The 15,009-nt window shown below is 39.7% G+C and overlaps 1 protein-coding gene across 2 annotated transcripts in view; it reads right to left on the reverse strand.

Annotated features, from left to right (window-relative positions):
• Positions 1-15,009, reverse strand: part of dmd (dystrophin) — a 241,290-nt gene that overhangs the window by 59,513 nt on the left and 166,768 nt on the right. For both annotated transcript variants that reach the window (XM_061032963.1, XM_061032962.1), the window contains exons 45-57: positions 14,571-14,741; positions 9,382-9,504; positions 8,846-9,018; positions 8,569-8,704; positions 5,434-5,609; positions 5,024-5,171; positions 4,458-4,583; positions 3,649-3,795; positions 3,416-3,514; positions 2,858-2,957; positions 1,955-2,124; positions 1,732-1,849; positions 1,043-1,254 (exon numbers count right to left, since the gene is read on the reverse strand). In XM_061032963.1, coding sequence (XP_060888946.1) covers positions 1,043-1,254; positions 1,732-1,849; positions 1,955-2,124; positions 2,858-2,957; positions 3,416-3,514; positions 3,649-3,795; positions 4,458-4,583; positions 5,024-5,171; positions 5,434-5,609; positions 8,569-8,704; positions 8,846-9,018; positions 9,382-9,504; positions 14,571-14,741 — 1,899 coding nt within the window. The remainder of the gene's footprint in view (positions 1-1,042; positions 1,255-1,731; positions 1,850-1,954; positions 2,125-2,857; positions 2,958-3,415; positions 3,515-3,648; positions 3,796-4,457; positions 4,584-5,023; positions 5,172-5,433; positions 5,610-8,568; positions 8,705-8,845; positions 9,019-9,381; positions 9,505-14,570; positions 14,742-15,009) is intronic.

A 15,009-nucleotide genomic window follows, 5' to 3' on the forward strand; every position in this document is an offset into this window, starting at 1 on the left:
CATTTATTAAGCAAATTTGTTTGTAAATCAGTGGTCTGCAACTGGCTCGGCAGCTAAATATCTGGCCTGCAATATGATTTTGATTGTGAACTTTATTTATTTGATAATTTTCTGAACAACAATGCAATGACGATCATTTACAGACACAAACATTCCCACCACAGGACAGTGTGCGAGCAGCGCTGCAGACAGTAGACAGCGCCTGGTGATCCGTGCTGTTGTCAAGAAAATAATAAAATCAATAAAAGTTTGAATCAAAATAATCTTGCAGGCTGGATACTATCTGCTAGGTGAGACCTCATATTTGATGTGTTAAGTCACATTCGGTTTAGGTATGTGGAATCTTATATTTTTATACTTTTATGTTTGCTTATTAACTGATCCAATGTATATGAGCATCTCACATATATACATGCAACTTGACCTTATATGACCCCTGCAGCACACGAACATTACCCGATACTCACCTCACCTCAGATGTTATTATCTCACCTACACAGATTCAACAACAGCTCCTTATAAGGACTACTTCTTCAAACTCTCAAGGACAAACTACATCATTTTCTCTATTCCTCCTCTGTGAGTTTCGACCGCTCTATATGCTCAAGTATATAAAGATTGTACGCCCCAAGAGCGGGCAGAGAACTTACTTTGTGTATCCTGTACACATCGTTGAACTTCTCTCCTTGCTGCAAGTAATAAACTGTGTGACTTAGCAACTCAACAGTTTGTGGTTTACTCCTTTTTGTTCACTCTCGTACCGTGGTCCAGAGGGTTTTCTCTTTCTGCTGATTTCTTGCAGGCTCAGTTCTACCACAGGTACCAGTGCAGTTGCCAGTGTTCTCAACTAAACATGATTTGGGGTGAGATGACCTTCAGGCGGTTGTGACGTGTTTATAAATCTCATGAGCAAAATGGAAGAATGGTGTGACCAGTTAACTACTAATAATTATGAAATCTAATTAAGACAAAAATCAGTAATCAGTAGTTAACAGTGATGCAGGGATAATCATGCAGTCAGTAAATGGCTGTTCAGCCTAACCTTCAGTTCAGCGTTTTGTTTCTTCAGTGTTTCGACCGAGTATGTGATCTCCTGCCAGGACTCCAGCCTCTCATTGGCCTGCTTGATGAGATGATCCACTCCCTTCCTGGCATCCAGCCAGTCAGTGGAGTCCTGCAGCATGTTGAGGAGCTGCTTTGTCCTATCTGAGAGTTTGGTCTGAGAGTCTTCCCAATGAGTCTGAAGTCTGTCAACTACAAAGACATTAAAAACATTTTTTATTGCAATAATATAAGACAAAATATGGCTTTTTTAGGTTTTTTGTTTTACTTTTATGCAGCATGCATCCCTTTACTGCCATGTAAATAAATGGGGCATTCCTGAGATTTATTTCAGGCAGCAGGAGAGTGTGGGTGAAAATGATAACTGCTATCTTTCATAAAATCCAAACAGGAGTGTTTTAAAAATACCTCCACCATGAACTATCCACAGTGTGTGTTAATGATAAAGAAGGAACATGTCACCCTATGAGCAGCTCTTTTATGTTTTTTTACAACCTTAAAAGGTAAGAAGAAGATCTATAAGACTCTAGGACAAACACAACCCTTAATTAAAAATAAATGGAAAGAGATAGTGGGGAATGTAAATTTCTTTCATTAGTGAGAGAATTTAGAAAATTCTCTTTTTCACATGACATGATGACAGTTCATCGGTGCATCTGTGTGACGTACTGCGCTCAGTGATTGCGTTGCGGGTGTCCTGATTGCTGGTTTTGTTCTTGAGGTTCTGGGCCGCTGTGAGCTGTCTATCCAGGAGGGGGCGCCGCAGGTCTAGCTCCTGCAGAGACGACTGGAAACACAATCCACAATGGTGAATGAACACATGAACTAGTCCAGTTTAGTTTGTTTGCCGTGCTGTAAATCTAGTTAGCCGTGATCTCTCTGAGGTCCTGACCTTCAAACTGGCGATGTTTTCATTGATGTCGTCCAGGTCGGCCACCACCACACGCTTGTTCTGCACCATGTTATCCAGCATGGTCAGCCAATCAGTGAGCTCGGCCCAGGACTTGTTGAACTGAGCGAGAGCTGCAGATTCAGGCTGGGAACTTCCTGTCAGAGTTTCATCTGGAACACAGACACAATGTTGAAACCATTGAAACTTTAACTCTATTGTTTTTATTTGTGTGATAAATGTATGCTAGAGACACAAAATGGCACTTAACCTGCGAGTGAACTCACAGACTTACAGAAGTCAAACTTCATCTTTGAGGACATATGCTCGATGACAGTGTTAATAAAAATGCACAACGTATTCATGCTTTTGAAATTTCAGCGTAAAAGTCACAAATAGGTCTGCAGAGTTTATCTTTATGATCCCTGCAGCTCATCAGTTAAACCTATTCATTATTAAATCCTATATTGACAGTTTTTTTTATGAGAGAAGTTTTGCCTCGAGCCTGCAGGCATTTAATATAATGAGTCTCTGCACTAACATTAGACACCTGGCATATATTTAGTGTCTGCTATAATTTGATGGCAGACAGCAGGATTTTCATACATTCTTACTTTATTAAGATCCAGAATAAAGATACTTCTGCACTCTTTCCAGTACAGTTGAAAAAACAAAAGAAATGAATAAATCCTCACTTTACTTCTGGCTTCTTCAATGCTACAATTTTTTGAGCATGTGTTCCTTTCTGAATTATTTTGTCACATACGTTAACACTTACGTTTCCTTTATACAAACTGATTATGTGCTTGTTAAAAATTGAACAGGTTGAAAAAATTTTACATATATCAAATACACATTGTATAAAGAAAGTATTTAAACACTGGTTTAAAGGAAATGGATTCTTACTGGCTTTTTTGGCGACTAGCAGAGCAGCCATCCTCTCCTTATGCTGCCGCAGCAGCTCCAGGATCACAGTCCAGTCCTCCCTCAGTTTTCCATATTTCACCTGACACCACACACAAAGTCAAAGGCAGTACTGAAAATCTCATCAGAAGCTTTACTTTGAAATGGCAAGTGAAGTTAAGGACAGCTCAGTTAAACTTTTCCAAGTCAAGTCGGTAGGCTTGATGTGTACGGTCCGACAGTGATAAAGTAAATAATAAAGATTTCATGACACGTTTGAAGCAGAACCAGTGGTGGGATGAAAGAGAGACGCGTTGTATGTTTTCACACAGAGCAAAACATCAGTCGAGCCCAATTAACATTCAAAAATGTTATTTTGGTATTCGTTGCTTTTCCATCATCAAAAGTCGATGGCAATTGATACGTTTATTTTCTGTGTGAAAAACAAGACATCAGATGCCTTCACAGCATAAGATAGCATAAGTGAGGGACAATATATCACAAGAATGCTGTACATTCATTGAAAAGCTAAGTGACTGACACAGTGTTTGATATCCTCACCCTGTCTGGTTGGCTGGGAGGATTGTCCTTGTACAGGTGATCAGCTCGCTCCAAAACAAACTCCACCTCTGGCTGCTTGACCTGCACTTCCTCAATGAGCTGAAGACACATATAGAGAGAAAACACATATGTAGAAAGAGAGTTTTAGTCACAATGATAAGCATTTTCTTCTTCTTTTTAATTATACAGCATATTTCCATTATGTTAATGCTAATTGAGTGTTTGTTTCCTACCCTGGCAGGTGGCTCCTCAGGACTCTCTAGCTTGGCTCTGGTGCTAGCTGCCCAGCCTGACAGGTTGTCCAGCTGACCCTGAAGCTTCTCCAGCTCCCTCAGCAGACCCTCGATCTCCAGCTGACGCTCAGGCAGATCCCTGGACACCTAAACAAATACAGGCTGGGATTTATACACAACACTTGAACCAATATTCAATCACTATGGATACATTTGAATGGGTTGACACTAGACTCTTGTTGGCTGTGATATCTCAAGTCAAGTTTCAAATCTGTTTGAAACAGAATAAAACAATATCCACAAAGATGCTTAAATGGTCCATAGAGCTGAGTGAAACTGCTGAGTTGTTTTTGTTTTTTTAAATAGTCCTCTCAGCTATTTGAGCTGCTCAAAGTATTTATTCAAGATGAATGTGTGCAGCTTGCTTTAAAAGACAGTTGTACAGTCTAAAACAGTCTAAAGTAGTGTCATCTGCATTAAGAGTAATTTTACAGTCGCACACTGAGGAGACACATTAACAGACATAGGAGAGTTTGTAGCAGCCTTGTTATAGGTGCTGTGGATGGAGCTGAGATTTAGTACCACTGTTACATTAATGAAAAATCATCCATCTGTGAGTTAATCCACTTCTGAGGGACATGCTCTTAGGTTGAAACATTCTGGCCTCCTTCTGCACACCTCGTTGTACAAACAAAGGCCTTTAGTACCTGGAGACCCCATACCAGCCCTGACTGCTCATTTCCCTGTTGTGTCTGTCTGTTTACGCTGGCGTACTGTTTGCTCCAGTATTCACAGTGGAAGCTGCTGACCTGAGCCCAGCGAGTGTTGATGATCCTGAAGTCTTTTTGTCTGTCAGCAGGAAGTGTTATCTGTTTTTGTCTCGAGTTCAGATCATCCATCGCTGCCTTCTTGGCAGGAAGCTGCTCCACACGTGCCTGATACAGACACACACACACACACACACAAAACACACACATGGTGGATTTAATAAGAAATCATCGGAGCAGCTCTATGTAGGACAGTCTTTCAATCAAGTTACATAATTCTACACAAACACACACAAACAAATGCACACCAAGTAACAATAGAGTATGTTCAAGGTTGAATTTCAGAATGAAACATTATAGTATCTCATTTTAGACCATATTACCCTTCAAATCAAATTAAACAAACCCACACACTCACATGTTAGCACATGGAAATGTTTTTCAAAGCAGAGTGTAATAATGAAGAACAGTATCTCATTTGCACTGTGATAGCAGCTGAATTAAATTACACACCCACACTGGTACAAACACACACACACACACACACACACACACAAACATGGAGCTCAGAGGCTCATTGGAGCTGCTGTGTTGAGTCTCCAAGGTACCTGGACTTTGCCCAGAGTGTCTCTGATGTGCTGGGGCTCTGCAGGCTGCAGGGGGATGGCCAGGACACCCTCGGCTTTGTCCAACCAGCCCAGCATGGAGCCCATGTCCTCCTGCAGAGCTGCTGCTGCTGTACGCGCCTCTGCAGACCTGCAGGAGGGGTGGGCAGCAAGAGATACAGAGGCATGGAGGATGAGAAATGCTACAGAGGCACATAGCGACCTTTTAATAACGCATACATACAAGCTGTACTTCAATGAAAATACATTCTAACTCTAAAGATGGAGAACACTGAAGACACATTTTACAGACACATTGAAAAGAAACATTCAATAAATTACTATTTTAAGGGCATTTAGTAAACAGGAACACAAACATGAGTTATCAATGACCTGCAGCCACACACACTCACCTCCTCTTGCGGTCATTGAGCTGCTGGCAGACATTGGCCCAGCGAGTGTTGAGAAATTTGAGCTGCGTTCTGTGCCGCGAGGAGTCGTCTGGTGTGCTTAACTGGCTGATCTCCTCTCCCACCGAGTTCACTCTGCCCAACACAACTTCCTGCAGAGGTATGGCCTCTGTCACGTCCTGCATACACACACAGGAAGGATGATTATATATATGTGTTGGGGGGGGGGGGGGGGGTGTATTTTAAATCTTAAAGGTTAGAGTGAGGATTATATTATAATGTATTGTTTGGTAAAATATGATACATGAACCTCTAAAAATACCCTTAATGAATCTATAATGAATCCAGCATTTAGCCTGTAAATTTGAGAAGGCAAATACTTACCTGTTAAAAACCTTCAACACATTATGTGGTACATTTTAAGGAGTACACAGTTAACTCCTTATATTACACACTAATGTGAAACATTCAATAATATTTCTATTTCATTTAAAGTGGTTTTAAGTTATACTGTCAGGTGGGATTTTTTAAGTGCAAATACAATAATGATTTATGTTTTTGGCTATCAGCATGGATTTCAGTTTCTAAAGGATTAATCTTTTACCTATGTAATGCTATGACAGGTATCCAACAATTTGTAATATAATTAAGGACCTTAAAGGCTTTATATGCAATTTTTTGATCCAGCAGATGTCGCCCTTGAGCACCAGCATGAAACCAAAACAACTCGCGCTGCATTGTGGGTTAGCATGCTAATGCTAGCTATCTTTATTATGCTCGTATCTTCACACTGCATGTAAATTTACCTGAAATGAGCGTGATCTAGAAACACAGTTATCAGTGAGTACAGTATGTTATTCTTCTTTTCTCTAGTCCGTCAATTAAACAACTTTTATTCGCGAGGGAGGAGTCAGCCGGCCGTCCTGGCGATGTAAACATACAGAAAAAAAACTCTGAAAACATCACAGAGAGTGGGACTCAGGTGTTACACCCATTGTAGACAGTCATTACTTACAGAGTTATTTTCAGAGGATAGACTTGATTTCTATTATACTTAAGTGTGAAAAATCACATATAAAGCCTTTAATTCACCACAAAAACAATTCTGTCAATAACACCAAATGTTGTTTTTTGCAGTTAAATTCTCACTTTTTTTTTTAACAGGTCACTTGGGTTAGGGTTAATTAAAATCCCATAATTTTGAGATTACAATCATTATTATTGTTAAGCCTCGAATCTAGGGGAGCCTAGTTTAGCATAAAGATTGAAACCAGGTGGAAACAGGTAGCCTATTTTATATCATAAATAATATATTTATAAGTCTATGCTTGGCCAGGCTAAGTTATTCCCCTGTTTACTCGAGCATCGTATTTAGAGCACAGGCTTGGGATTGAGATTTATACTCTTTTTTTAAAACAGACAGCGAAGAAAATATTTCCAAAAATATCATACAATACCTTTAATGCATTCAAAGCAAATTGGAAAATTGTTTTTTGTATGATTTCCTATGATTTCCTCTGAACATTTATCGTTGGTTTACACAAAACCAATGTAGGTCAGTGGAAATTAATTTAATATGTCTGAGTGTCTGGTACTAAGATTGGGTGCAGTTCAGGTGGCAGCTCGTGATTTGAGGAGCCAGATGGTCCTCTGTCTCTATTCAATCTCTCTCTCTGTTGATCGCTCTCTAACAACATATACACACACGCACACACATGCACATGCACAGGTTGGCACTTGAGTGGCACTTGGACACTGCTCCCCTGTCTGTGCAGGTGGACATTGAAAGCTGATCACAGCAGCTCAAAGTGGCCCAGGCAGGTCTGATGATGCAAACACACACACACACACACACACACACACACACACACACACACACACACACACACACACACACACACACACACACACACACACACACACACACACACACACACACACACACACACTGCTTCATATGCAGGGCTGAGTGCATCAGTTTAACCACAGCAACCAAAACTAAAAAACAACTTAGAGTGAAACATCTTTGAAAACAAAACCGCCCCGCTGAAATGATTCCTCATACATTATTAATCTAAATCCTGCTGATGTAAATACTCATTCCTCGACTCTTCTGTTCAATTGCTACTCATAATCCTTCAGTTTGGGTTTTTTGGGGTTGATGTAACATTGAAATGTCAAAATTGATGACATAATATTCTTACATAAGGTCTAAAATAGGAAAGAGTTCTGTTGGTATCGAGGCTGCACTGTCAGACACACTGACTTTTACTCTTGACAACTGCCATCCGTGTGCCAGGGTGAGAGTGTTGTGTGTGTATGTGTGTGTTTAATTCAGACAGACACAAGACACTCATGTGACTCATGTTACTGCAATGTCCCGCTGTAAGAACGTTTTCCATTGAAACAAACCTAATGAGATGTCTTCATGTATCTTCAATTTGTCTGAACAAGAGTCTAAAACACAGAAATATCAATATTGCGGTCACAGACTCTAAATTAATTTATGGTCTCAATTATTCCTGAGAATTATGTTGGTATGTCAATATAAGCATATAAGCCTCCTGATGGCATTGACTGTATAAAAAGATGGACGGAATAACAGCACACCAAAAAAGAAGCCAAAATATTTAGAGCATACCGACTTCTTTGTACTGCACATATTATTTTGTGATCCTGCCTAGGAGAGAAGGACAGGGACTGTCGTCTTGCTATATTTTTAGGTAGTTATCTAATCAGGAGATGATAAGTTGAAGTTTCACATCACAGAGCATAAATTAATCATGATGGCACAAATGTATGTCCTGAATCCCAGATTATGTCTTGATATGATGTCTTAGGCCATAACATGTCACTTCTTTTTAGGTCACTTCATCATTCTGTGACAAGGAATCTGTCTTTTTACGTAATGCTAAAATACAAAACATGAAAGCAAGTTAGACAACAGAGGCAGTTTGGACTCATGAGTCTTGCTGAAGGGCACTTCAGCAGCATCAGTGGACGCTGGACATTCAGAATGACTCAACGACAACAGGAATACACTCAGCAGCTTTGTGGGAACAATCATCAATGTGCGTGCAGACAGGTTTTTATTTGTGCTTGTGTTTCAGGTTATGTGTGTGTGTGTGTGTGTGTTACCCTGAGGTGGTGTCTGTGTGCTGCTGGCTCATTCTCGGCCAGTTTCAAAGTGCTCTCGGCATCATTCAGCCACTCCTCCAGCTCCTTCTGATCCGAAACAAACTTCTGCCACTTGGTGTTGCACTCCTGCCAACGCCTTGAAGTGCACACAAACAAACACACACACATAGATTTCATTCAAGCGTGTTCACAAAATGACTCAATATTCATGCATCATATTCATATAAATACACTGCATGTATATATAAATCTTGAAGCTCTCGCGCCATCCTCTTACTTCAGTCGGTCTTGGTGGAGCTTATTCAGTTTGTCCCAGTTGGTGTTGAGGAGGGAGGCGGTCTCCTGGATCCTCTGACCCTCCAGAGGCCGAGCGGCAGACACCATCTCCTCTCTGCACGCCAACGCTCCCTCCACTGGGCCTCTGAGCTGGTCGATGCTCCCCTTCACCTCCTGAATGTGCAATATTGATGAGAGGGTGGCAGACAAAAAAAACAATTATCCGGCCACTCCGTATACTTTTTCCTTCTTCCTTCAAAGATGACACCACTAATGTGTAGTATTTTCACTGTAACATAATTATTCAGTTTATTTCTGGTTGTATCACATCCATTTCCTTAATTTAAACAAGATTGTTAAATGTTCTGATTCTTCTTGTTGGAACTAAAAGCCAAATTCTTCTGCTTTCACACCTAACAATTCTTGAGCATTTTTATGAGCTCAATTAAACGTTAACCTACTTCTTCATCAATTATATTACTTTCTGAAAAACACTTTTTTGTAGCTCCCTCACAAGCACACTAATGCAGTGCTGACCTTCAGGCAGTGCTCTTGCTGAGGCAGGTTATAATACGCTGCGGGCCAGTATTCAGGAGAGTTCAGCTTGAAGTCCGTCTCTGACACCGAACGCAGCAACGCCTGCAGCTCTGTTAGGTACTCCTGGACACACACACACACACACGGTCACAAACACACACATTAGAGAGGTAGATCAGAAAAAGACAGAAATAATATGACTTCATGAATAAAGAAATCTGTTTTATATTCAGGTATTTTTTTTAACAAGGCCACATTAAAGGTTTGCTTTAAGGGGGAAAATATCCAATTTGGGATTTCAATTATTCTGGAATTTTATCCCAAAAGAGAGAAGGGAATTCCAAATCAGAATTATATATGACAGGCATGAATTAAAATAGCTCATAGTATGAAAAAAAAAAGATAAATTACTCATTGTGGATTAATTTTAAATATAAACTTTGTTAAAGGAAGTCTGTAAAATTCCTCTTTAATAAGATTTTAATCTCTATTACATATCATGATCATATTTAAGCTTCAGTGGTCATTTATGGAAGTCACATTTTAAATTAATATTACATGTCCCCCTGACCATGATACACAACGCTCCAACACCGCGTTGCAACTGAAGCTGCCTCTCCCACAGTGGCGAGATGCTGGGATATTAACACTCTGTTCCTTTCACCTCATTGTTATGCTCCTGTCACCTGGGCGCTCGCCTCTCTCCCTTTCAATGACACTTTTTAATTAACCCAAAAATAAATGGCACACATTAGCATTATTCGCAGCCTTGCAGAAAGTTAATGATTGCTGCCGGCCTTAAGCTAACAAGTCAGCTCTGGGTTGGCCCGATGTGACGGTAATAATATTTGAGACAGGGGTGGGATGGAGTTCAAAAGCTGATTCACTCCCTCGCTGATGGACTGAAAATCCTTTGCAGGGATAGAGCTGCTCAAACTGGCAGCTGGGTAAAATGTGCTACTTTTAAATCATTAAGAAGGCACTCCTGCCATTTTGTATTAAGCTTCAATAAAATTCACAATGTAGGTAGAAGAGACCAAGATATTTTGTCTTTTGGTCCTGAGTTTGTTTCAGACATCCAAAAATGACTTCTGTAATTCTTCTGCCAAATATCTCAACGCCCTCATCTTTCTAACTCCACTACAGCAATGTTCAATATGCTTCTATTAAATGTGTGCTCCAGAGGGCTTGGTGACATCACTATGACATCATCAGGGTGGTTCTACCAAAGACCATTATTATTAATTATCATGGTGAGTTAATTGTGGGTAAAAGTGTTAAAAAAAGTTCCTCCTTAACTTGATTAGTCACAGCAGCAGAACTATTAAAGTAAGTTCACATTATGAAGTCAATTAAAGGCCAGAGTTTTTAATGTCCCAGTTTCTCCCTTTACTATGAGCTCTGTGCCTGCTGCAGACCGACACCTCTGTCATACTGGGTTTCCATTGGACGAAGAGGGATGGTGTTATCATCAGTATAAATGAGAGTTAAACATGTACGCACACTCTCTCACCATGCATTCATGTCTCTTAGTAAAACTGAATTCCTTGTAGAAATCTACATGTAAAAAGTGGTTTTGTTTGGATAAAACCAACGAGGTGGAACAGGCCCATTAGAGGAGCTACTTATTGGCTAATTACTCATTTATCTGCTAATTAAGATTTTGCAGCCAAATTAGTTCTTAACATTTCAGCTGTTGTAATGCCAAAGCACTAAGCAAAAAAGTTCAAATGTGTTCCAGCTCAAAATGTAAACTACACTTTGAAATAATATTTACATGTCAATGATACATAACAGTGTCACTCAGAAAGGGTCCTTCTGCAGGAAGTGAACACTATAGTTTGTTAAGGTCTTATTGCAGTTTATACTTCTGTGATTATACTTACAATAGACTTAAGATAGTACTTAAGTGCACCTACATGTTGACTGTTACTTTAATACAGACTATGTTACAGTTTATGAACATGGACCTCTTTATTTGGATTGATATGTTACAATGTAGTGTTACTGTAGAAAACATCAAACAGATTGTTCAAACAGCAACATTAACTAACGTGAGCCTGAACAAGCTGCAGATCATAGACCGGCAAATAATCTGATGTGTCATATTTCTTTGAAGAGAAACAGTTTCTCTTCCAGAGACGAGGGAGAATAGTTTAAAAAAATATATAATCTCATCATTTGACTTCAAGTTTAAAGTTAAGTGGAGATTTTATTCTAATGGTTACATTTAAAAGTCATTTTTAAGAACACAGGAAGAATTGAGTTGTGACTTCATTTAGTCTTAACCCAGTGTGACACACGTCATCATCTTTCACTTGATAAACCATCTCAAATAATGCTTGATCTCTGTGTACACACACACACACACACACACACACACACACACACACACACACACACACACACACACACACACACACACACACACACACACACACACACACACACACACACACACACACACACACACACACACAGACCCTCCTGCTCACATATTAAAGTTTTCATTTGAACCTCATTGACACTGTGTACATGTGTTTGTGGTTTGAATGTGTATTACTGAACGTTGAGATGAGAGCAGATCCAAGTGATGAGAGGGGAGGCTTAAAGCAACATTTAGTTCTTCTGAAACAAACCGTACTTCAACTTGGCAATGACAAAACAACACAGCCTGATATTGTGAGGATATTTAAGATTTAGTTTCCAGGATTAGAGTCTCACTTTCAACAGGAAGTTTTAGCCAAGCCGTTATTCTCGGTTAGTTTGGACATCTTTGTCTAGACTGACTAATATTTAGCTCTGGCCAGGAAACACACATTCCTCTTCAGCATCTTAAAACTGAGTCAGTGTAGGTGGACTTCTTTGTGAGCTTCCAAATGTCATCACTCTTAGAGATACAGTATTTTTAAAACAGATTTCAGGCTGGATTTAGGGCTGTAGACTAAATAAATCTAATCTAGAAATGGAGAGGATAGAAAATAGCTTGTGTCTACCACTCTCATGACCCGTCTACTCTTCTCTTCCTTGGACTGAACACACATCTGTATGCTCTTTGGCTTCATGTAGATATTATTTATAGATTTGATTTGGCAGCAGAGACCAAACAAACAGTCTTTGCAGTCACTTCTCAATGATGCATTTCTGCTCAGGCACTGGGAGGAGATGGAAGTGAGTAAGGACTCTTTTTTTTGGTGCTGGCATTTCAGCAGAGTGGGGCATGGTGGAATTTTCCTGCTTTCATTCTGTCTTGGTTTTGTATTTTGTTGAATGTGGCCGATCCAGCTGTGTACTCCAATACTGGCACCAAAAATAACATTCTGTCGCTCTGGGTAATGTTCTTCAAACTAAGTTGGAATAACAGTATTTTCTTCATGTAAAAGTGGAATTCAATTTGAAAATTGATTTTTTGTTTCTCGTTATTTCTCTAGGATGTTACTGTGCTGAAAGGTGCATGTGTGCTTTTTTTCACATTTGCTTTACGATACGATACGTTTTATGTCTCCTTGGGGAAATGTCTGGTGGACTTAAGTGCTGTCTCTTCAGCAGTATCACTCTGCTGAAGAGAGAAGGCTAACGTGACAGAGAAAAATGAGTCCTTAATCATCAAATTATGAGGAATGCCTTCAAATAGTTATGTTTTCCCAAAATGAAAGAGAGCCCATAGATTGAATATGAAATCCATGAATGTTTACTAGCTTGAATATCAATTCTGATTGCTGTCAACATTTTGCAATGTCAAATTTTAAAGGGTAATTTTTTTCCAACTGTTTCACTCTACACAAAGGTCCAAGGTTAGCATCGATACCTTTCAGCTGTGATGGTTTCAGTGATTGTCAACTTAAGCTAAATCATTGAACATATTTATAACATACACAATATGGTATCAATTGCATGTATGTTTCTAAGTTTTGGTGCTGTAGTCTAAAGTTGAACCACTTCTGTGATTGCAGAGTAACCACAGCAGCTCGGAGGGTATGGGAAATCAAGTGCACCAATTACTGCTTAAGAGTCCTTGAGCAATGCACTGAAGTGCCCAAACAGCTTGAGTGGAGCAGCTCGGAGGCCTGGGCAGCTCCCAGGTTTACTGTACCACACTGAAGCACAGCGAGCGAGTGTTCAGCTGAAAGGGAAATGTTGCTGAATTATTTCTCACCGCGCCTGAAGAAATGCATCTCTGCAAGTTTCCAATCTCACAGATCAGATGTGTGTTTGTCCAAGTTTGAAATGTGTTACCATGTGCTGTGAGTGCATGTGGAGGATTCATGTGATTGGTGGACAGTGTACATACATCTTCAGCGATGGATGTAATGTGATTGTATGACAGGGGGGCGGGGCATGCAGTGACACAGAGCCAGACAGAGCAACCAATGAGATAGAGACATGTGAGTGTGCTTCACATGTTAACAGAAGACATGTTCATGAGAATGCAGCAAAGAAAAACAAAAAAGCATTCACATTTAACTTTCAGAGGGGACTCCAATTCTCCAATTTAACATTTTAAATATGTTAAGAACCAGTAATGAATACATTAGTTCTAAAAATAATAATAATTTTAGTCCATTTAATCTTTACAGAAGCTACTTATTGGTAGATAAATGTATAATTACATTTCCCTATGTTTTGAATGTGCTTCTTTGCTTTCTTTTTAAGACATACCCTAAAAGATTTACACTTGATTTATGTTTGAATATCCACTAAGCTGCTAACGAGCACCATCCAAAGTAAGAAATAAGTTCATTGATAACACCTGTAGGAGTATGATTTGACCCTCCAGTCAGCAACAGCAGAAGACTAAAGACTGGGTGGGTGAGTTTTTCATACCGCTGCTTCCAGTCTTCTTGCTAGGCTAAACTAACTGCCTGCTTCATATTTGTAGCACCCAACTCAGCGCCAGAGATCAAACAGGTTTGTTGTAAGGCATAAATGACTAACTATGGTCTACTTCTGTAGATTTCAGAACTAAAAAATGTTTCATGCAGAAATGAAAAGTCTGCTGAAGGCTGTGTACCACATTAATGTCAGATAGTTTTGTCATAAGCTTTAAAGGCAAATTTCATGCTATATGTTAGTGACAACAGAAAGTCTCATTCTGTGTATTTTAAGGCTTTATAGAGTAGTATTATGTAGAAGTATTAGTTTTTTCTGTTAGTACTGTAGATATAAAAGTCGTGCCTACTGAAACTCACACTTTGTCTTTTGAAGGGTAAGAACTTGCCCTCCACCTCAACCCAGCGCTTGTTGAGATGGAGTTGGCGGGGCTCCACTAGATTGGCGGCTCCAGCCTCTGAGAGCTGATTGGCTAAGCCCTGCACCTCCTTAAGCTCCTTCTTCTTCTTGTCGAACTCTGAGCCAATTTCCTATTGGACGAAATCAACCAGGAAGTCACTTACTATCAGCTAAGCCCAGGGGTGGGGTTAAGCACAGAGAGGCGTGTGGATGTGCTGGAACAATACACATTCTCACAGTGACAATTAATACAGACTTAAAATAATAACACACGTTCATTTACCCAAGAGCACCCACTTCAACAAAGACACTACACACTGATAAAAGGACAAAAATCATGTTTGTAAGCATCAAACATACACAAAGTTTCTAGATTGTATATTATGATATGATGTGTGT

The sequence above is a fragment of the Labrus mixtus genome, chromosome 24 (genome assembly GCF_963584025.1).
Source record: "Labrus mixtus chromosome 24, fLabMix1.1, whole genome shotgun sequence".
Taxonomy (NCBI): Eukaryota; Metazoa; Chordata; class Actinopteri; order Labriformes; family Labridae; genus Labrus; species Labrus mixtus.